Source organism: Diplotaxodon limnothrissa, linkage group LG5, assembly GCF_057381915.1.
Source record: "Diplotaxodon limnothrissa isolate DT_005_m linkage group LG5, D_limnothrissa_male_GT1.1, whole genome shotgun sequence".
NCBI lineage: Eukaryota > Metazoa > Chordata > Actinopteri > Cichliformes > Cichlidae > Diplotaxodon > Diplotaxodon limnothrissa.
Window position 1 is genome coordinate 41,635,975 of NC_140600.1, and position 23,747 is coordinate 41,659,721.

The window sequence follows — 23,747 nt, forward strand, 5'->3', positions numbered from 1 at the left end:
TCAGGGTCAGAGGTCAGAGGTCAGCTTCAGCTCTTCAAGGGCTCGTGTTCATGTTAACCTTGGGCTGAGATCAGCTTGCGTCCTCCTGCAGGGCGGGGCAACGACAGCAGAAAGGCAGGACGCACGCCACCCGGAGACGCCGGGCTCAGACGTCTGTGTGTGTGTATCTGTAGTGTATGCGCATGCTGCATGTGTGTGTCGGTGTGTCTGTGTTTATCTGCATGCGTGTGTGTGCGCGAGCGTGTGTTTCTGCGTGTCTGAATGTGTGTGTGTGTGTGTGTGTGTGTGTGTGTGTGTGTGTGTGTGTGTGTGTGTGTGTGTGTGTGTGCGCAATGTTAATCCTGTGACAGCAAATCAGCATAAAACACACTGTGACTGAAAACCAAAAGACAGGGACACACACACACACACACACACACACGGCTGAGAACAACCCGGAGGAGATGGCGTTCATGGAGGGAGGAGCCACAAAGTATTCATGGTGTCATAGATTGAAATGCTGGAGCCCCGCCTCCTCCTGATCATCACACAAACCATGATCATAGTATCATTTTTGTTGACTCTGTGAGTAAAATCACAGGAGCGTTCATCTCACTGCTCCTCACGCTCCTCCGAGGAAACACACGGCGCCTCCGAGAGAGGAGCAAGGAGGAGGGAGGAGACGGAAACAAAGTGTGAGCCTGAAACAAAAAGAGACGGAAAGCAGCAGAGCAGCAAAAACAGAGAGGAGGAGGAGCAGGAGGAGGAGCAGGAGGAGAGAGAGAGAGAGAGAGAGAGGGTTAATCCAGAGTGGAGGAGGAGGAGAGGTGGAGCTGGGAAAGCACCAGAAGCGACAGACGAAGCTCACATCTGAGCCGAGCGCAGTCAAGAGACGGAGGCAGCAGCGACTGACACACACACCTGCACACACACAGCAACATCTGTGAGGGAGCAGCGAGGAGCGCGCTCAGTGCGGCCAGAGACAGCGCAGGGCAGCAGCAGAGCGGCGTGGTGGACGAGTGTGGAGCAGACGGGATGCCGACCTCACTGAGAGTCTGATCCCAGGATCAAACTGAGGCGCTCGGAGCTCACCATCGTCACAGCAGCAGAGACTGAGTGTGGAAAGGAAACTCCCGGAGCGAGCAGAGCTGAAGAAGGATGCCCACGGAGCAGATATGGGATGAAAGGAGGAGACAGGAAGTGATTTCTGACTTTTCTGTGTGATAAATGGGACGACAGGGACAGGTGTTCTGACATCGCAGCACACCTGGATCACTGACAGAGGGAGTCTGTGCTGGGACGCCTCCACCTCACATAACCCATTTAGGCATCTCCTCTCCTGGCGTCTGCCGGGTTGGCAGGTGGACAACATTAACCGAGTTAGACCAAACAAACAGCCTGGAGGCACACTGAGCGCGCTCCACAGCCACGCTCTGAGAGGAGACGATGAGAGGCTCAGAGTGAAGGACGCGCACAGACTCGTACACTATGAGCAACAGCAAGCTTCCTCCGCCTGCTCTGTGTTTACGTGTCGACCATGTTACGCCAAAATGAGATGAATCGCGGCGCACGAAGGATGTGAACAGCAAACTGAGGCTCTTTCAAAGTAAGGGACACACGCTGGTGGCATCATGTCGCACGTCGGTGGTCACACGGAATTCCTGCAGGCTGTGGACTCTCCGACAGCGTGGCGGGCTGCTGTGCTGCTGTTGGTGTGCCTGCAGCTGCACCGGCCGAGCCCCGTACACGCTGCCGTCACCTCGTCTCGGGGCTCCTATCGGGCGGGCGGCTGCATTTGCGCCGCAGACATCTTCAGCTGCACCACCCTGACTCTGAGACACGTTCCCGGAGAAATGCCGGTTTCCACCGTCACCCTGGACCTCAGCCACAACCACATCACGCAGCTGGAGGACGGCGCCTTCCAAGGACTTCTTCAACTGGAGACGTTACGTTTGGCCCACAACCAGCTGACAGCGATCATGCCGGGAGCGTTCAGAAACTCGTCCGGAGCTCAGCTCCGAAACATGGACCTGTCATCCAATCATCTTTGTGTTCTGGAGGAGCATTACTTCCAGGAGCTGTCAGGGTTGGAGGAGCTGCTGCTGTTTAATAACCGGATCTCGCGGGTGGAGGGCAGACCTCTGGCTGGACTGACAAACTTGCGCAAGGCTTATCTGAGCCACAACCGCCTCACAGACTTCCCCTTCTTTTCCATTCAGAAGCACAGCCACCCCCACCTGTCATTGCTGGACCTGTCCTCAAACCGCCTGTCCAAACTGCCCCTGGAGGACATTTTGGCCCTGCCCCATTCGCTGCAGAAGGGGCTCTACCTGCACAACAACTCGCTGTGGTGCGAGTGCCCCATGTACAGCCTGTTCCGGTCCTGGGAGCAGCAGGAGTTTGAGTCGCTGCTTTTCTTCAGGCAGGAGCACGTCTGTCTGGTTTACGGGAACCCGAGAGGCACTGTGCGCTTCCTCCAGCATGGACGCTACCTGGAGAAGTGCAACCTGAGTGCCGTGACCCAGAAGAGGAGTGTTACTGTGACGGCGGGGAAAGCGCTGCTGCTGCACTGTGCCACCACTCTCTCCGGCCACGCCATCACTTTCCTCTGGGTGTCGCCAAGCTTGGAGTCGGTGCTGCCCCCGGGGAATAACGGGTCCTTAAAGATGTTCTCCAACGGCAGCCTGGAGATCATGGCGGCACGCGAGGAGGACACCGGGATCTACTGGTGTCTGGCGGAGGACCGGCAGCATCACCGCAACGACACATGGGAGGTCAACGTCACGGTGTTGGCGGATAGCAACGACCCCCAGGAACCGTTCAACACGGGCTTCACCACCCTCCTGGGCTGCGTGGTGAGCCTGGTGCTGGTGCTCATGTACCTCTACCTGACGCCTTGCCGCTGCCCTCCATGTCTGAAAGCCCCGCCCCCGGCCACGGCCACCCCAAGTCTGGGAAACGAGGCTGGGGCGGGCAGCGCCCAGTCCTCCATCCTCACCCCCACCCCGCCGGCCAGCACGGAGGGCCCGGGCCGCAAGGTCAGTACCAACAAGCATGTGGTGTTTCTGGAGCCAATCAGAGAGCAGCAAAATGGCAGGCTGAGGGCAGGGCCGGGACACCTGGGGCCAGGGTTACTGCTAGGGGCAGAGCAACAGCCACGGCACAGGGCGGGGGAGACAGACTCCATTATGTCTGTCTTCTCAGACACGCCCATCATGATGCCATAGCAACGCACCACCCCCACTCCCCTCTCACTCCCCCTCACCTCCTCCTCCACCTGAGCACAACTCCGGCATGGACCCACAGGCCACGGCGAGGCTTTCATCCAAAACATCCAAGTGCAATTTCACAGATTGATACTGTTAACCAAAACCCTCCAGAGCAGACGAGCCCGCCGCACCCAACCAGCGCACCGTGACGGGCCGCAGAGTTCAAACCAAAGATAGCATGACGGGGTGCGAGGACGGACTGCACCCGAGCGCACGGCTGTCCCTTTAAGCACGGCTTGTACCTTTAACAAACGTTTACGATGCCTTGTTGTCTCGCTCAGAGGTGAGAGACCTTTTGTAGAGCCTTTCAGCTTCTTTCTGTTCGTAGAGCCAGTCGCACTGTAGCCCTGTCACCGCGTGACGCCACAGAAGAGCAGCTTTTAGCCAGTAAAAATAGAAACTGCCCCTCCTCCTCGTCTCCCTCCACTCTGGAGTTCAGTTACTGTCATCATCAGTCAGATCACGAATTATAGAGATGAATAAATAAAAACATCAGCTGGAATGATTCATTCAGGGGGCGGGGCCATTGTTGGAACTTTGTGAAACTTGTTTTGCCTCAGTCATGTGATTACCGACAGGCCAATCAGCACAGACGTGTTTCTGTTATTGTCCTCACTGTATTCACTGCTCCTCCTCCTCCTGTGTGTCGTCCTCTCTGCATCTGTGTGTTAATAAACCCGAGTATCTGCACTGCCCAGCTCACTGCTGTTATTGTCTCTGACCAGCACTCAGCCTCTGCACAGTGTGTGTGTGTGTGTGTGTGCGCGCATTCAGATTTATATACAGACATCTTTACTTCTATACACACACGTTTTCTTTTTAATAATTCCCCTAATTTACATCCCATTTTCATCCTGTTATTTTACCACTGCACAGACAGAAAACACAGGTCTGAATAAACACAGAAATGAGCAGCTATTTGTATTATTATTGGGTGTTTTTGCTCAAGTAGTTTTTTCTTAATGTTTATAAAATTCTGGTCAGAAACCTTGAAAATCTCTTCATCGCGTGCAGAAATGATCATTTTACAGATAAAACAAACCCTGATCGTACAGGTGTGAGTGTGAGGGCCGCTGCGAGCATTTCATTCAGCAAAGTCATCTAAACGCTTCAGAGCGAGCGTGTGGGCGTGGTCAGAGTCGCTCTCATGTTTCACACGTGAAATCAGAGACGCCACAGACACACTTCACTGCAGCTGCTTGTTAAACAACATCTCTGACCAAGTTTGGAGCGGCGTCTCCACCGCCATCATAATCACCAGCCAGCGTGGCGCCTCCTCGGAAACACTCTCTGAAAGCTGGATCAGAGGGACAGCAGGACAGCCCGCCGGCGTGGGGTAAGACCTCCGCAGGACCGTGGATCAATATTTATCATGAGCCGTCAATATGTCACTACGAACCCCGAGGTCAGAGCCTCGCTGCCCCCACAGGGACACCTGCAGCACCTACTGTCATTAAAGAGTGTGCGTGCGTGCGTGAGTGAGTGAGTGAGTGAGTGAGTGAGTGAGTGAGTGAGTGAGTGAGTGAGTGAGTGTGTGTGAGTGAGTGAGTGAGTGAGTGTGAGTGAGTGAGTGAGTGAGTGAGTGAGTGAGTGAGTGAGTGTGAGTGAGTGAGTGAGTGTGTGAGTGAGTGAGTGAGTGAGTGAGTGAGAGTGTGAGTGAGTGAGTGTGAGTGAGTGAGTGAGTGAGTGAGTGTGTGTGTGTGTGAGTGAGTGAGTGAGTGTAGGGGGGGGGGGGCTAAACTACAGATGAGCATCACGAGCTGACCTCAAGATCTGAGGATGGTCAGAGCGATCGACAACAGCTGATCATAAACGTGCTAACTAGCATTAGCATCGTTATTCCCAGTGTGCATGTAGGCGACAGCAGCGTGAGCGCTCTGTGGCGAGCAGAGGAGCCGATGGAAACTCGTAGTCACAGTAGGGAAGCTTCAGGTTACAGCTGGAGCTGCAGCTCCTTGGAACGAGTGTTATATGACTGAGTGTCCTGGTGACACGCTGCTCTCCAGGTCTCTGTACAGGACAACACTGGCCCTGTTTACATGATATCAAAGCCAGACTCTGCAGCACCAGCTAGCAGTCGCTGACCTTTCAGAGTAAGAGCGAGGAGGTTGGTATGGAAGCTTGTTCCCACCACCATCTATAAGGTGAAACACTCTGCCAATCAGAAAGCTCGGTGAAGCGAGATTGACGTAAACGCTGGAGAACTTAAAGCTGATTGTTTGTTTTTGCTAAAAACTGCGAGCGCCTTCTGCTTGCACGTAACCAGGAAATGATGTCGTTCATGCAGCTTCCTTATTGGCAGAGCTTCGAGTTATTGAGCTTCCACAGGTCGGCCCTTAGACTGACGCACACACAAAGAATCGCTCCAGAGTGGGATTCTGGGGAAGCTGCTTTATCCTTTATAAAGTTAAACAGGCCTCCTGGAATTATTTGGTTGTTTTAGCTGTAAAAGTGTCATAAAATCAGCTGTGAGCTTTTGTCCCCGTCCTCAGGATTGCTGCGTCTTTCCACATCTGGTAGCTTCTTTCTCTACTGTGAGCGTAATCAGGATTAGTAACAGAAAAGGACTGAATTGAAATGTTACAGTTTTTACTCAAAGAGGCGGAAAGAGAGACTGTACATGATTACAAGACTTACAGTCTGAACAACAACAAGTATGTGACCTTTGACCCTGTGGTTTGTTTTTGGGCATCTCTTTTCTTCCCCGGTACACTTCCTCTCAGTCTGTAGCCAAAGGCCTACATCGCACTGCTGACACTCGTGCTCCTTTTATGCAACATTTTCCTGAGTGGATAATAAACCCAGCCTGCTCTGCCTGCATGTCCTGCAAGCCTCAAATACACCTGCTTTACAGGTGCTGGAAGAGGGCGGGGCAGTGTTTGTCATACATGAAATAAACATGGCATAAAACAATGTTCTATGAAACCCTGTTATCAGGGCTTACATCCAGCAACTCTTATTTTTATATAAAACACTAAAAACAGCAAAAATAAAATCATTGTAAGAAAGAAAAACGATGTCTGACAAAGCGTCAGTTTTCTGTGCGCCTTCGTCTCTCTCAACCTTCGTCTTCGGGCCGCTGTGACGCAGTGCTTGGGATTACCCGAAGGACTCTAATATCAGCGGAAAGCATGGCGTCACTGCTTTCAGGAACCGCTGGGATTTTTAAGATGCGCAAATCATTCAAGAGTTACGGTACTTTAAAGAAACGTTGGAAAAACCTGTCGCCGGCGACGGGATGGGGGCTGAAGGCTTATCCAATCAGCAGACAGCTTTCCTTGGGTGACGCGGTCGACCTGCAGCTCCTCGTTGAGAATCATTCTCCTAATGTTTCCTCTGGGCGGCACTGTGACGCTGATCGCAGCGCCGAGATCTGTGTATCGAGCGAGGACAGTCATGAACTCTTCACAAGAGACCGCGACCTCTGACCTCAAGCTCTTGATATTCAAACACATCTCAGATTTTTGGTAGAGCCACCTCTGAGGCATCTCAGTTATCATGTTCTCAGGGTGTGCGCGGCCGCCTGGCTGAACAAGCAGCGACAGAGTCAGCCTTTCCTGTCACACACTCTTTACATGATCCCCTTTATACTTCACAAGGTGTGCTGTGCCCCCCCCCCACACACACACACACACACACACACACACACACACACACACCATTTTCTTCACGCTGTTTTCAAATCAACACAATAGGAAACGAGCTGAAGCTGCTGATTGCTCTGCACGTCCTTCAGGGAGCGCAGAAAAGGCCGTTTGGCTGCAGCCAATCAGCTCACACCTCACCAGCACCACGGGCAAGTCAGGTGGAGGGGGGCGGATGGCACCCGTCAAAGCCTGCAGGAAGTTTTCACACTTCATTAAGAAGCTCGACACATTCGAGCGGAACCACACAGACGGGCTCCGATTCATCCCATCACACACACGAGATCACCGCCGTCATCCTCCCACAGGCCGCAGACGCCAGCCGCAGGCGGAACCACAACCCCAAACGAGCAGCTCGGACCGCCGGGATCAGCCGAGCCTCAGGATTGTTTTGTGGAATAAGTTAAGATCGTTTCCTTCCAAAGCGCCGTTTTCACGTCTCACCGGAGGTGGCGTTAACTACCGTTTGACGAATCGGTCCAATCACAGCTCATCATTACCGGGCAGCGCTGCAGGCTCTGAGCTGGGGTTTGTGAGATACACGCAGGCCGAGAAAGAGCCGGCGGGACTGAAACGAGCCAATCACAGCGCTCCAATCAGCTGATGATGAGCAGTGGAGTGCTCATCAGAAGGTTAGATTGGCTGCTGTGCATCTCCTGCCCACTCAGGGGTTAACGTAAGTGGGAGCAGCAGTGATGTGGTGCTCTTATGTAACACTGAAGGCAGAGCAGCCATCAAATATTCAGCAGGTCTTCCCTCGCGCTCAGTGAGGCGGCGGCGCCCCGAGCAGCTCGCTGGATCAGCACGACACACCAAAACTCTGCGAGCAGACTCAGGACCAAACATCCTGCTGCTGCCCGCGCTCGTTGTTAGCAGCACCTTCACAGCCTAACGTCCCGATCTGCTGCGACTTCCTGGGATATCGCCGAGTTTGTTTGAGCTGCGTTTACGTCGGGGAACGAGGAGTTACACTGAAGTTCAGGCTGCCTTTGTGACAGCAGGGCAGAGCTTACACAACACAAGCTCCACCCACCTCCATAAGGGACAGCCAATCAGAAGAAAGTCAGTCTAAAAGAGGGAGGGGCTAAATCAGCCCAGAATCAGACAAAGAAGGATTATTATGAGCAGTGAATCATGAACAGATGGTGGACTCCAGCAACAACGGTTCTGGAGGGTTAGCCGTGGCAAACATGGCGGCATTGCAAAGCTGAGGCCAAGCGAGGCGTGCAGATGCCAGAAAGCAGCGGGCAACGCGACGCTGTGATCTGAAAACCTCCCTGAGCCTGGTGTGGCTGGAGGTTTCTTCCTGTTAAAAGGAGTTTTTCGTGCCCACTGTCACCAACGTGTTGCTCATAGGGCGTGGTCTGATTGTTGGGGCTCGTTTGTAGTTTCAGCAGTTTTCCACATCCTGGATACAAATACAAACACGTCCTCGTTTGCTGAGAGAGGAAAGCTGAGCGGTCACGGTGTGGTACAGGTTGAAGCACCTGGAGGTGACTGTTGATGTGGTGCCTTTTAAATAAAGCTGTACTGAATTACTGCCTCGCGCTGAGACTGGACTCGTCGGTGAGCTGAAGCTCTGAGCTTGAAATTAGCTGCAGCAAAACAGGAAGTGCTACACGTCCCTATTTTAAATGCTCAGCCTCGTGAACAGGAGGATATTCTTGTTGTGTCAGTAGAGCTGGGCGATATGAGATTTTTTCATATCACGATATGTTTTTTTCATTTCAGGCGATAACGATATCTATCACGATATAAGCCAAATAACTATATTTGTAAGATTTAAATGTGCCGTTGCTCACAAGTAAAATGTGAAATAATCAGCAGCTTGTTTTTATTTAAATATTTATTTCCCATAATAAGTTCAACAGGGTAGATGTACTTAAGGAACATGAGACTTTTTCAGATAAATAAAGGCAAATATTGCAAACTACACAAAAGGCAGCCGCTAAAGCGTTTAAGTTTCAAAATAGAACAAATGAAACAGACTAAATTGTCAATTCCACTTAGAAACAAAATATTAATTCTAAAAATAAATCTTAGTTTGTTTTACAGAAGAACAGACAAAACTGACTAACTTTTGTCAATATCAAATAAACTGAGAACTAAAAGGAAATTCTCAATCTCTCCTTGTTGTATAGCTGAGCTTTTCAAACAGTTTTAACAGTTACTTTAGTCTGACAAAAGCCGAATGACGAATTAGCGCTTCCAGTCAGAGACTGAGGCTACGTCCACACGTACACGGGTATTTTTGAAAACTGAGATTTTCCGTTTTCGTTTTAAAAAATAATCCCGTCCACACATAAAGGGAGAAATGAAGGAAAACGCTGCTATGAACATGCCAAAGCAGCAGGTGGCGCTAGATTCCTAACCGTGCAGAAATGTTGGCCAATCAGAAGTCTAGAAGCCTCGGTGGGAAAAAGTAAACAAAGCTGGGGCATAGAAGCAGAACCGAGTCGTATGTGTGGAGGGACAGTAACTGTGTGTATATGTAAGCATTTAAACACTGCAGAGAGTAGAATTAACAGTATTGTAGAAATTCATTTCACCGAAACAATAACGTGGCGCACAGTGTGACGCATGCACCAGTTTATTGTATTTCCAGACTTGCTTTCGGCACATTTACAGTGCACGCTACTCTGTTTTTTGTCAGACTTGAAATAGCCGAAATACCTTCACACTACGGAACTTCTATGGCTCTTCCGTTCGACAATCTCTCCGGCATTGGAACCATCATCTGTTTTCTCTTCGGTCACGCTCGGTTGATTTTTCTAGTCGGCACACTCATTTCCTCCATTACGCGCTGGCTGCTTCCCAAACAAACACATGTGCGGCTTGGCACTTGTGCTGTACGTAACAAGTCACGCGACGTGACGCTGCGGCTGTGATTGGTTCGGCTCTGCGCTACTTAATTTGGATTGGCTGACCTTCTTTTTTTTTTTTTTTTAAAGAGGACAAGAGCGGCGAGGTCTATCGCGATAGCTTAATTTCTCTATCGAGTAAAAGTTATATCGCGATACATATCGTTATCGTTCTATCGCCCAGCTCTATGTGTCAGACACGAATCTGCTCCCAGCTAACGGCCGTGGATGAGTCCAGCTGACAGGAGACAGTCGGCCTCCTTCACTCCATCATTACAAGATTCCAGTTTCCTCACTTTAACACACAGCTCTGATTTGTCGTCTTAGCGAAAGGCCTCGCTGATGTTTCGCTCTGCAGCGCCACCTACTGACAACAGGAAGTCAGCCTAAAGCGATGAGTGTTCCCTGAATGAAGCAGTGCGCTGTGTTTCCTGTGAGCAACACACAAGAGTGCAGGCATGACGATATCTACACGACAGTAGGGTAACCTCAGTCAGCCATCTGGAACGAGCTCCCACCTGAGGCTCCTCCTCCTGAGGCTCTCCTAAAACATCTGCCATGAAAAATTGATGAAGGCAGAGTGAATCAAAGCCCCGTGGAAGAATCCAGCTCTGCAGCTGAACCGGCCTGAACCTCATCAATCATTCATGGATCCAGATGTTTCACCTGAGTTTCTGATCACTTTATCAATCAGCTCCGTCCTCAGGTCTCCGCTCGTGCGTCAGTGTTCCCGGCTGGTGCAGGTACACTAACAGCAGCGCACCTGGGGCTCATTACAGCAGCTCTGTTCTGCTCATCTGTCAGAGTCACAAACGACTGATTTATTAGAGGAAATCCAGTCCTGTGGCTGCTGTTCAGCTGCTTTCCCAACAAGGCAGCTGACCGGCGGTCTGATGGACTAACGCCACCATGTTGGACCAGCCGGGGCAGACTCCCTGCAGAGGCTGTGTTTACTGTTCATACCGCCTTAATTACACAAGATGTGATTTCTTTAAATGTGCAGGCGAGCCCTCAGAGTCCACGAGAGCCTCAGAGCAGAAACAACACAAAAGTGGAAAAACATTCGAGCCGAGTTCATCAGATGAATAACCCGTCTGGCAGGCTGATGATCACAGATATTCATCAATAATCAGGAGATGAACCGTGATCTGAACATGGCTGAGCTTCCAAACATGCGAGTCCCGTTTCTGCTCTTCAGATCAGATTACAGGCCCCCGGGCGAGCAAACGACCCGGGGGCGGTAGCAGCAAACGGTAGCAGCTCCTTCATTCAGAGCTGCTACCAAACCCCGCCTCCTCATCAGCGCCGTGAGGCACGGATAATCACAGACGGCATCAGCTCAGCGGAGCGCCTGACACGTCAGGATGTAAAGTGAGAGAAATGCTTAAAAGGTGCCGGTCGCATGTGTTAATAAAACCAATCCAATGGTGGATCCAGTTCATTTCCTGGAGACAGAGTCCGAGCCTCACGGGCAGCATCGGAGCAGACCCCTCCTCCTGGATGTCATGTGACGCCTGTAGTTTTTACAGACCCATCCCCTCCCCCCTCACAGAATTATGTTGCCTCCTTCTTACATCACACATCAGATCCAAACATCCGGGACACGGCTCAGGAAACAAAGACCGGAGCGCTTTTAAGGCACAGACAAACCCCACGAAGATGGAGCAGCTCGTTACCAGTCAGCGCGAGGCCGGACCAGTTTAACCAGCAGAGGACCAAAGTTCCCTCTAATGTTTCATGTGTCTGAGCACACAAACTCCCTGAGCGTCCCTTGGACCACTGTGAGCGACAGCAGACGTGTGCACTGTGGTCACGCCAGCATCCAATCATCCAAGTTACATGTTTATTAAAATAATCAAATTACAGCGTTTATGTTAGACGACTTTTCATTAACTGCTTTAGCTCACTGACAATGAGAATGTAAAAAAGATCTTGTCCATGTGCAGCATGTTAACACTATTGGAAGGAAAAAATAACTTGAACTCCAGTTTTGAAAACACAACTTTCTTTATTCTTTCATAAAGCTCTGACTGTATTGTGAGTCTGTGGTCTGGGAGAGAGTCTGTAACTCTGTCTGCAAATACAGTAAATAATGACCAATGTTGGGCAATTAATTATGTAGTTACTTCTTCAAAAAAGTAACTGAGTTATGAAAACAAAGTGTTTTGCAGCTGTTTACCTAAAAATGCAGCCAAGGCGTTTTTTAATAAACATTTCAAACTATTTACAGAACAATCAGCTGTTCTGCATCAAATCTGATGCCACACAGATTATTTGTGCCGCTCCAAAAATAATTTCTGTCCACTATGAGATGAAGGAGAACAACAGCCTGATACCTGCAGGCCTGACAGCAGCAGATGTGTCACTGCTGTAACACCTGTGACACTCAGCAGTCTCCTCATTGTTCTGACACACAACACTGTTGACTACACTACACACTAACTACACACTAACTACACACTGACTACACACTAACTACACACTAACTACACACTGACTACACACTAACTACACACTGACTACACACTAACTACACACTAACTACACACTGACTACACACTGACTACACACTAACTACACACTAACTACACAAGATTTGTGCTAAACGTCACAAATGTCTCACATCTCAAACACGCCGTCACTCCTAAAACTTCCCCCTCCCTAAATAACTAAAGGCCATGTAGCCATATCATTTTTTGATTGGTCCACATGGTACATTTTTCCACCAATAGGAAAGGGCGGCGTTTGGTTTTTGCTCACAGGCTTTCGAGCGTTTTCCTTATAAACGTCAACCACGTTGATTAGCTGCGTATATACGAATGTGAATCGCGTGATTGGCTGGACTGTGGGATGAGGCGACATCGTTCTGATCCCGTACGGGAGCAGCCAGTCACTGACTAACACTGCAAAACAGAATTGATAAAGTTAAATTTTAATTCAGCTTAGATTTGTTTTTTTTGTGGGCACAGACGTGCCAGCAGTGCGCAATCGTGCACGCGCGCAGCTTAGAGGGAACATTGCAGAGGACATAGACCAGAGGTATGAAGACGAGCTTCTGTTTAGTTCATGTGTCGGAGGAAAGGCTTTTCTTCCTGGCTTGATGAGAGCACACGGAGCCTCTTTCAAAGTGTGCTGTCACAGTCAGGATCACCGAGCACGTCTGCAGGTCGGCTGTTATCACGCTGGACTACAGCGCTGATCAAAGGTTCTCCTCACTCTACGATGCACCAGTGTTTGTCTGCACATAACAGCGTTTAAACGGTTCCTGCAGGCTCTTTGTTCGCCCGTCACACACACGCTTCACTTGTTTCCATGTTTTTATTCAATCTGTGTAAAATCCCAAAGAAAACACAATGTAACATCAAATTGTATTTTTGCTCCAACGAGGTGATTCCCAAACTCTACGGCAGGTAAACTGGATCAGAAAGACCCGACACAGGACCTGAGAGACGATCTGGACCGTCAGCTGATCATCTGCTGCTCACTGAAGTCTCATCAGAGACGATCAGTGAAGGACGGCTGTCAGGAAGACGTTCTTAACGAGGGGACACGGGAGGGAAGGCAGAGGTCTGAAAATGACACGAGAACTGGACGATGGATCCACATCACGGTCAGTGTGTACGAGGAGGTCAGGAGGCGGCACGGTGGAGGCTCTGTCATGGTTTCAGTGCTGTTGGAGACCTTTGATAAACTGATGAACTATCAGAGTCTGATCCACCAGCCAGGAACATCTGGAAACAGCAGCTTGTTTCAGCATGACAAAGATCCAAACACACAGTCAGTGCATCAAAGCACACGTGGATAGAAACACACAGAGCTCCACATCACTGAAGCAGTGTGGGATCATCCTGACAGAACAGCATGAGAGTCCTTCAGGGAGCCTGAAGAACAGTTCCTGAAGACCCCCAGAGACCCCGCCAGAGCCCCCCCCAGAGAGCCGCTCAGAGCCCCCCCCAGAGAGCCGAACTCTGTCTTTGCCTAACATTCTGCATTTGCTTGTGTCTGCAATAAACGACTGCACGTATTTCCCACAGGCTTGTAAAAATAAGAAGTGAAGGGCGGTTTGAGTCAAAACCCTGTAGGCGTGGCTGTTCAGGCTCAGGTGTGTGCGCTCTGTGGGTGAACTGTTCAGGCCCTGTGTGATAACCTTAAAGTGATAAAATGTCTCCTCCTCTTTTCGTCCTCAGATCTTCTCCTCTGTCGGGGCCACGCGGCCTCCTTCCAGCCTCATTTCCACGCTGACACGTGACCACGGGAAGGACAAGAAGCACGCTTCAGAGCAACGACACGCACGTACGCGCAGATGCACCGACGAGCGACTCATCTGAGGGTCTTGAACACCGTGTTTAGATGTTTAAGAACTACAAGCACGTTTTCACATCATCGTTCACGTCAGCTGACGCAGAAAAAAGCCGATGCTGTAATCCTGGTTCTTCCATTTAGGTCGGACCTCTGTGTCGTGTCACCCGCATGCTTTCAAAAACACAAGAAACTGCTTTATTGGTCACGTACACAATCACACAGATGACGTGACCGAGCTGCGGACGGGCTGCAGACGTAGCCGCGCCATTCCAGGCTTGGTGTTTGGCATGGGGGCCGAGCCAGGACCCTCACTGGATACTGGGAGGGAATCAAACTTGCTCCAAAGGTGTGTGGTCTTAACACTACACTATCCAACACAGACGAATCACAGCCTCAAAGCAGTGCATGCTGGGAAGTGAATGCTCACCGTAAAGTATTCACAGCTCTGAGAGTCACACTAAAGATGAACAGGCACGCTCGGTGTGACAGAACTGCCACGAAACTAAATGCTGATAACTGGGCTCTTCCTGTTAAAGGGGAGTTTTTCCTTCCCACTGTTGCCAAAGCGCTTGCTCCATGGGGGCGTGGTCTGATTGTTGGAGTTTCTCTGTTTATCGTAGGTCTTCACCTTACAGTACGAAGCGCTTTAGGCGACTGATCTGGGGCTCGTGAGCGTGAGCAGCATGGAGGGTTTTTACATTCGTTGTTTCACATGTTGTTTGCAAATATAAACACGTCTTTGTTTGCTGGAGAAATTAAAGCCTGACCTCACCATGTCTGTGATGGCGGTTCCCCGGAGAGCGCCGTACGTGATGTTCAGTAAAACGTGACAATAAAGTCTGTGTGTGCCGTGTGTTTATTAAAGACGTTCAGCTGCTGTTTGAGTCTCTGATCGTGCTGCTTTCAGTTTCACGCTCTGAGCATGCTCTGTTTAAGACGTCATCATCATCAGGTGACTCCCCGCAGCGTTCTCCGGAACAGCCGGCGTCGCCACTCTGCACTGCTACAATGACGCGCCTGCACGCCCGTGTCACGAGGTGTACGCTACGCTTTGTTCACACAGCATCAACAAGACAAGTTCAGCCCTTCGGATGGAGGTCAGGTTTACGGAGGCGTGCAGGTCTGAGAGCAGCGTGGAGATGAACGGCAGGGATGCTGGCGTGTGGCGGTGAACTGCCCGACTGTGAGCGCGAACACTTGCTCGCCACAACTTTAAGTACAGCTGGGCGTGACGTGATATTCACTTTACTAGGAACCCCAGAAACCAAAGCTTCAGTGAAACGCTTTCACTCGACCCTGAGAGAAGAGACATTGATGACCATCAGATCCAGGCTGCACTCGCTCCGTTTCACAGGAAACACGATTCACCATAAAAACATGGGCTGATCGGCCCCAGTGCACAAACTGGAGGGTCGTCAGAAACCAGGCCGGTGCACACGCTAGCATTAGCCATCTGTTATCATTAACGTAGCAGCTAGCGGACAGTAGTTGGATAAAGATGAATTGGAGCTCAGCGGGAGATCGAGCCGTGACAGAGCAGATTACGGACGCGTGGACCAGGAGGGGAGTGGAGGACCAATCGGACGGTTTCAGGCCTGAAGAGCTGAGGACCAAAGAGCTGCACGCTTCCTGCTTCATGTGTTTCTGGCTGCGTTGGAGCAGCTGTGAGGTCAGTTTTAGCTAACGGCTAACTCACAGCACACGTTACCATAACGCTCTCGGCAATAACGAAATGGTTTCCGTGCCGTTAGCCATCGTCGTGCCGTTAGCCATCGTCGTGCCGTTAGCCATCGTCGTGCCGTTAGCCATCGTCGTGCCGTTAGCCATCGTCGTGCCGTTAGCCATCGTCGTGCCGTTAGCCATCGTCGTGCCGTTAGCCATCGTCGTGCCGTTAGCCATCGTCGTGCCGTTTGCCATCGTCGTGCCGTTTGCCATCGTCGTGCCGTTTGCCATCGTCGTGCCTTTTGCCATCGTCGTGCCGTTAGCCATCGTCGTGCCGTTAGCCATCGTCGTGCCGTTAGCCATCGTCGTGCCGTTTGCCATCGTCGTGCCGTTTGCCATCGTCGTGCCGTTTGCCATCGTCGTGCCTTTTGCCATCGTCGTGCCTTTTGCCATCGTCGTGCCGTTTGCCATCGTCGTGCCGTTTGCCATCGTCGTGCTGTTTGCCATCGTCGTGCTTTTTGCCATCGTCGTGCTTTTTGCCATCGTCGTGCTTTTTGCCATCGTTGTGCTGTTTGCCATCGTCGTGCTGTTTGCCATCGTCGTGCTTTTTGCCATCGTCGTGCTGTTTGCCATCGTCGTGCTGTTTGCCGTACCCTTTGGTCTAAAATACATTTCACCTTCAAATCTGTGAAGAGCTTTTATTCATTTCAGTCTTAAGCTCTTATTTTGTTTACTCTTAACTTCTAATTGGAAAAGAACACGTTCATCTTCTTCATCATTACTTTTGGGGTCAAAGTCTTCCCCGTGGTATCGAGTCACGCCGTCACCTCAAAGCTGACCCAGCTGCTCAGCCTGTTTTTAGCGAGCAGCGCAAATCTCTGCAGGCTGGAAAAAAGAAGCTCCATCCCAGAGCGCGGTGCAGGCCTCTCAGGCTCCACAGCTGCTAAGCTAATTAGCCTCGGTCTCAATCTAATCTGCAGGAGGCTGCAAGCTGCTGCTGATCCCTCTCAGCCAGAGCTAATGGACAACAATTAGCACCACTGATTTTCTGCACAATGGAGCACGGAGGGGGGGCTGTTAATAGCTCTGATGTGAACACAGGGTGGGGGGAGTGTGTGTGTGGGCAGTGATGAGGCTCATAGTCCACACAAGTCGAGCACGATCAATCACAGCAGCAGCAGCAGTGCTGCCTTTATGGAGATCCTGTGTGTGTGTGTGTGTGTGTGTGTGTGTGTGTGGGGGGGGGGGTGGCGGCTTCAGGCGACGGCAAGAAGAACAAACATCATTAAAACAAATGAAAACAGGACGCTTGTCTTTCCAAACACGCCAGGATTACGCCTGCTGTTCATGCTTCAACCTTAAAGGCTGTCACTGCTTTTATAAGTAAATATGTTTATGCTGTAGGTGCGTGATAGGTTTGTAGCTTGAACCTATTCGCTGGAATGTTGAAGACAATATAATTACACCGCAAGCAAGACACGAAGTAGGCAAAGTTCTTCATGTTTCTCGTGCACGGGAGAGAACCGGACAGACACCGTTCCTTCGCTTGACCCCAGTTGCTCTCGTCTGTTCCCCCGTAACACTGCTCTTTTATTGAGGTTACATTAATATGCATAGGGTCATTAACATATGATGTCTACATACACACAAAGAGTACCGTGTGTGTGTGTGTGTTACTGCTGATCAAAGGGTCCTATAACATGAAAGCACAAAAGCAAACATCCTTGGTCAGGAAGAGGGTAGTCTCACCCTAGATAACACGGTGAGGAAGTCCAGCAGTTAAAGCACTTAGACTAGAACAGACGTAGCTACGTTAATCCTACCATAAAACAATAAGACAAGGTACGACCTCTCTCGTGCTCCCAGAGTGCTCTCTAATGCACACAAAGTTTGCAGACCATCAAGGATCAAACCTCTACCAATCTACAACTAATATAAAACTCTAAGCATATATAAGTAGATATTTCTAAGCATAAATGGCAATCAACAATACAAAACCTAACAGTGCGGACCCTGCAGACAAACCCCAACAATCAGATGACATGTGAGCACACGCTTGGTGACAGTGGAAAGGAAAAACTCTTATCAGGAAGAAACCTCCGCCAGAACCAGGCCCCCAACAGGGAGCCAATGAGGAGAAGCCAGCATGGTGGAAGTCCGAGCTCTCGCTGCAAACATCTCCAGATGTCTCCCATGTAACAAAACATGTCACAGCACGCTGCACCTCTGTTCTGGGCCCGGGGCCACATGTTTGACACATCTGTGCTGGGGCGAGGACCCTGCATTAATGGACGGAAGCATCGATGGGATGTGGCGTGTCAGCTGCTCGAGCGCACACAGCCACCATTAGAATGCGGACGCTGTGATGGGAGCAGCGAGGTGAAGGACAGGCCTTCATGGGCTCAGGGCCGAGTGAAGCAGAGGCTCAGCAGCTGAAGCCTTCTTTGCTTTAACGAGTCAGCGACTGGCACTCTTCCAGCTCCACTCAGAGCATCGCTAAAAACGGGACAGTTTCTAATGCGTCTCTGTGTTTAACAGCTGTAAGCTCAGCTGTTTCTTCCTGCTCTGACTTCCAAAAGCACCACAACCTTTTACTTTTTCTGGAGGCGCAGCCAGTGGACGAATGCCAGTCTGATACCAACGCTTGTATCAGCATCAGATCAATATTTGATTCTGTCCTCTGAACAGTGTTAAATCATTCTTAATGAACAAACATCCGTCAAACATGCTGAGAAACATGTGTGAACCTTTCTGTGGTTTATTTACAGCCTGCAGGCACGTTTACGTCCAGCTCTTCAAAATAAAAGCTGAGAGGTGTGTTTTATTGTGGAAAGTAAAAGTCAGTGATGGTTCATGTCATAAATCAGGACACACTGCTCACACACCTGTGACGGCATCGATGCTCCTCACAGATGGAGCAGGAAGAGGCGACATTAACCAGCTGATGAACCTCCAGCTGTGTGACCACAGGACAGCGACGCCTGACCCGGCGTCCTGAGTCAGGACCGGACCGATCCAAATATCGGATCGATGTCTCCTTAATGAGAGCTCCTCTGCACCGCACTTCCTTTCAGACTCGCTCTTATTACATTTCATTCAAAGTGACAGGGGAGGGGCCTGTCCAGGCTTTAAACAGGCTGAGGACATCCCCCGTTTCCCTCCACCTCGCCAGGCAGGAGCCGGCCCCGCCCCCTGCAGACAACGCTAATGCCTTTATTCGTTTCTCAGAGTCCATTAACGGGCACTAAGCCTTCCTGCGGTCTCCATCACTGCAAGCTCCCAACACTCTGCAAACCTCATCCATCTCCAACCACTTATCAAAGTTACAGTCACGACTCCACCTGGAGACGCTCCGTCCGAGGAAGCTTACAGGAAGCGGGGTTCACGCCGACCTCGTCTCTGCTTTACCTTGACCTAAAAACACAGATGCAGACGCGTCTGCAGTACTGCGCCCTGAGCAGCGCCTGCAGGTGCAGCGCGCCTGTCAGAGCGCTGAGCAGCAGCGTGTCATGAGAGCAGGAACTCAGGGCCAAACAGACACAAAAAACTCAGCGCGCTGCGGCGGCGCCGAGAGGAAGATGATAATTCCTGTTAAAAACACGGCGTTACCTTTGATGTGAAAACAACACAAAGTGAAGTGTTACATAAAGATGGGGGAGGTGACAGAAGGAGGGCGGCGTGCAAATGAAGAGGGAAGACAGGAAGTAAGTTCACGGCTGATTCGAGCTCAGCGAGCGTCTGAGCGGCACTTCAAACGAGTGTGACCTGGATTCATTCATCAGGCCTCAAAAACGCCAAAACTTCACAGATCACACCTCTGACTCCCACAGCCTCACGCCAGGCAAACAGGAAGTCCCGCCTTTTAGCGTCGGCTCGTCTTAGACTGCACGTTCAGCGGTGAGCTTCCTGCTTGCAACCCGCCGCCATCACTTTGACCTGCAGTTCATCAGGAAAACGCTGACACATCAGAACAGCCCCGATAACGGCGCCACAGACTCCCTGCCAGCACCTGCCAATCAAAACCAAGCACACCCAGTGATTGGACACTGTGCTGAGAGGCGGGGCCAGGTGCTCAGAGTGAGGAGGGTTTCCTGGATTCACACTAAGCTTCTTATTTCAGCCGCGGCGTCACGGAGGCGTGCTGAGTGTTGGAGGTCATTTGGACGTGTCCCCCTGCACACCTGAGCGTCACGCTTACAGGCTGCCTCGCTCGCCCCACCGTGAACTGTAAACAACTCATTTTTGTGACGCCCCAGGTGGGCGGGGTTGAACAAACAGCTGCGCGGTCACGCTCGGGTGGAGCTTCCTGGGCAGCAGAGCAGACGTCTCACGGCAGGTAAGCTCGACTCCATCCGTCCTCCATAAACAGCAGAGTGACGACAACCTCGCGTTATGAGTTTGTTCCAAACTGAGCTCGGAGAAGCAGTTTACCTGCTCAAACACCTGAGGAGACCGACACACCTGAGCCTTCATGAGTTAAACCTGAGCTTTAGCTTCAGTGGGAGGAGCTCTGCTTACTGAAGTAATATGATGAAAACCACGTGGACGTCACACCTGCATCACCAGCGCCGCCTGGTTTCTCTGATGACATCAGCAGTCAGTCAGGAGATGATTGGGGACATTTACCGATCACTATTATCGATCACTGACTGTGACCCCGAGCCACGTATGGATTAGTCAGCAGGTCAGAGGTCAGGAGGCCTGAGCATCATGTGACTGCTATCAAGCTCACATTAGAACACAGTGTTTCACACACAGGATCCAACACCAAGCAGTTACTCACATACAGGGCTCTTAATTTGAAAAGTCAGTGGTGCACACACACGCAGAAGCAGCCGTGGCCCGAGCCCCCGGCTGACCCTAACCAGCAGAGCCAGAACCAGAGAGGAGGTCTTACCCCTGCCGGTCTCCGTCCACCAGGATCCGAACCAGGATGCCGGTAACAGCCACCAGGATGGGGTAGTGGTCCACGCTCTCCAGCCCTGCAGGAGGAACAGAGTTCATCAGAGTGGCACGACTGCGAATCCGACCGGATGATGGACGCTGAGGGGGCGTGTCTCTCATTGTTATTCCCATAACCCTAATATCAGTGATCCTGGCCTGTGATGCGTTGAGCTCCCTCCTTTCACAGAGCGTGACATCACGTGTTCTCACTAACACGCTCCATGTTTTTAGTTGTTGCCGTCTGTCATTCACACTCTTTAAACCTTTAAACCTCGTGCTCCTCGCACGTCCTGGTCGGACGGAGTTCAGGCGGAGCTCTGGATCACACCTGCGTGCATGAAAGCAGCACGCAGGTGTGATCAGGCCTGCAGGTGTTTGATGGATCAGGTCACTGTCATCATATTTCAGAGCGTCTAAAGCAGAGACGGGCTGCTGATCAGTATTACTTGGATCCTGCCATCAGAGCCGGCCCACACACCTGATTGGAGGCCTCGGCAAGGCGCGCGCACACCTGCAATTTAATTATCCCAGAAATAACCTGGAAAGGTGTCATTATCATTATCAGGTGGTAATAAGAAGGCTGCTTCCAGTCGGCTCCAACTATAAATCATCAGCGCTGCGACAGACGGGTGACCTGTGCAGGTGTACCCTGCGTCCCACCCCCACAACACACACACACACACACACACACACAGTTAAAGGAGGCGATGACCTCCCTATAAACACGGTGGCTGTGTGGGCGGAGCGAGTCAGGATGTTGCTGAGGTCCAATCAGCTCACAGCAGTGATGATAACAGGAGTGAAATAATCAGCTGGGCTAAAGCAGAGTTAAACGTTTATTTTTGAAAAGGTGAGGTTACAGCACGCCGCTCCTGTTATGGCACAGCGACGTTTCCATCAGGAGGAGCGTGAGGGCCTCCCGCTGAGCGCCATCAATGAATCACACGAACTCACAGCGAGCCAACAGCTGGAAGAACCAATTAAATAGGCAGGAAACCACACGTGGTTATTGTCCTCCTGCTGATGGACGCTGACGCTTCTGCTGAAGGTAAAAACCTATTTCTGTCAGGAAGCAGGATGTAGACGCAATCATGCATGGATGGACTTTCAAAACGGTTTATTTTCTTCCTTGTTGGTGGCAACGTTTGACATTTTTAAAGATCAGTGGAAACTTCAGCATAAAATAATTCTTTATGGTCATTTTGGGCATGTCTGACCCCCTCTGATGACCGACTACACTCAGGCTAGCATCAGGCTTTATAAGATAGGGCTTTGGAGTTGACGTCACGCCGCAATGCATTATGGGAGCGCAGCGCCATTTTCGGGGTCTACGAATCAAACCAAACACACTGTGTTGGAACGACGACTACAAGAAAGATGCTTAAAAGCAGCTCAAAAGAGAATGAACTGTATAGAGACCGATTTCATTCAGAGGCGAAGCAGCGGTACTTGCAGAAAATAGCGTGCATTGGAAATGTGGACCCGTATGAAACACGGCCGTGGAGTAGAAACCCTGAAGACCAACCGCTACTGACGTAGCCTGACATATTTTCGGACCTTATCTGTGGAATCAGCGCGTACAAGTCGTCATTCAAGCAAAGGTAAGTCAGCTCGAGTACTGCGAGTGAAATGCGTTTGATTTCCTTGCAAACATTCAGATTAGTGCAGCATAAATTCATTCATGAGGGGAAATTACAGTGAGAACATGTGGAGGCTGTTGGGTGGATAACATAGCGAGTTCAGTGCATTGATGTGACATCCTTGCATTACATCCTTTAGGTTCATTTTCTGCAGGCAGGTTTCTGACAGAGAACAGGCAGATTTACACTATAACATGCAGCGTTCTATAGATGGACACATAAAGAAATGAAAAATGACATGTATGTGCTAACTTTCTAAACACTTTGTTACATTTATGATAAAGTAGATTAAACACATTTGTGTCGGCCTTGGCTCATAGTTCTTGTCTTTAAATGAACTTTGTCTGTGTGTGTTTCAGGTCCTGCACTCTCAAAGACTGAATGAACCAGCATTGCAGCCATGGGTCACTGTGAGCATCACAGGGAAGGTTGAAGCCCCCCGCTGCACCTGTAAGGCCGGAGTCGCAGAGACCTGGACCCACGTCACTGCTCTTCTGTTTAATGTAGAAGCAACAGTGTTGATCCGTGGCACAAGGACTGTTACAGATGAACCTGCATACTGGGTTTTGCTGGGTAATATGACCAAGATACAGCCAGAGGTTGGCCATAAGATAGACTTCTCCTCTTCAGCTGCCCAAAAAAGGCTCTTGATCAAAACATAAACAGACCATCTGTAGTGACAGGGAAAAGGAGCCGTCCTCAAAACAGAAAAATCCCACCTGCTACTGTGGAGGAGTTGTCACTGCTATTGGATACTTTGCTGGAACACAGTAAAGCTGTGGGTTGTGGGAATGACCCATAATGTTTTATCTAGGGGTCTAGATTTATGCCTGTAGTGCACTGCCGTGTAAATAATTTGCATTTACTGAATATGTACTGACTGAGTCCCGCTGTTCAAAAGTTGAATAAAGAAACAAACTAATTTTTGCCTCTTTTTTTTTTTTTTATTGAAACCACTTTATAGAACATCACATCAGTTACAATGATGATGTCATTTATAGTTTACAAATGACAAAATGTTCACACAAAATCATGAGTGTTTACATGACATCACCCACTACTAACATTATTTACTGTATCTTTTGAAAAAATACAGCGATTTTAACAGCACAAGACTTAAGAGTATTTAACAGGAGCAGGTTTCATTCTTCTCTGGTTTTACTAACACACTGTTCACCAAACCCAGCAAACCTTCACCATCTTATCCAGGAGGGTCACCTCTTCACCCTCACATGGAAGAAGTAATCTGATTGGCATGGTGGTATGTTTGAAGCAGGTCCCTCGTGTAGCGCTGGAACCCAGTCACGATGTTTCATCCATTTCATGGGCTGGTTTGCTGCAATAATGCCAAATAATTAGCATCTCTATAGATAGAAGGTAGTTCTGCAAAATCACTCAGTAGGATGTTTGTTCTAATTTGCTATGAGCTCAGAGCGCATCGAAAAT

The 23,747-nt window shown here is 50.2% G+C and overlaps 2 protein-coding genes across 5 annotated transcripts in view; one reads left to right on the forward strand and one right to left on the reverse strand.

The window, feature by feature from the left end:
• rnf123 (ring finger protein 123) overlaps nt 1-23,747 on the reverse strand; it is a 108,891-nt gene that overhangs the window by 43,884 nt on the left and 41,260 nt on the right. For all 4 annotated transcript variants that reach the window (XM_085353627.1, XM_085353626.1, XM_085353624.1 and 1 more), the window contains exon 36: nt 20,615-20,699. In XM_085353627.1, the coding sequence (XP_085209753.1) occupies nt 20,615-20,699 (85 nt within the window). The remainder of the gene's footprint in view (nt 1-20,614; nt 20,700-23,747) is intronic.
• On the forward strand, nt 1,611-14,081 carry amigo3 (adhesion molecule with Ig-like domain 3). The gene is made up of 2 exons (XM_085354778.1): nt 1,611-3,017; nt 13,941-14,081. Exons 1-2 carry the CDS (start codon nt 1,611-1,613, stop codon nt 14,079-14,081), a joined length of 1,548 nt encoding a protein of 515 aa, XP_085210904.1.

Coding starts and splice junctions, on each gene's coding strand:
- amigo3 (XM_085354778.1), top strand. CDS start 1,611: ATGTCGCACGTCGGTGGTCACACGGAATTCCTGCAGGCTGTGGACTCT. Junction 3,018..13,940: donor CGGAGGGCCCGGGCCGCAAG/GTCAGTACCAAC, acceptor TTTCGTCCTCAG/ATCTTCTCCTCTGTCGGGGC.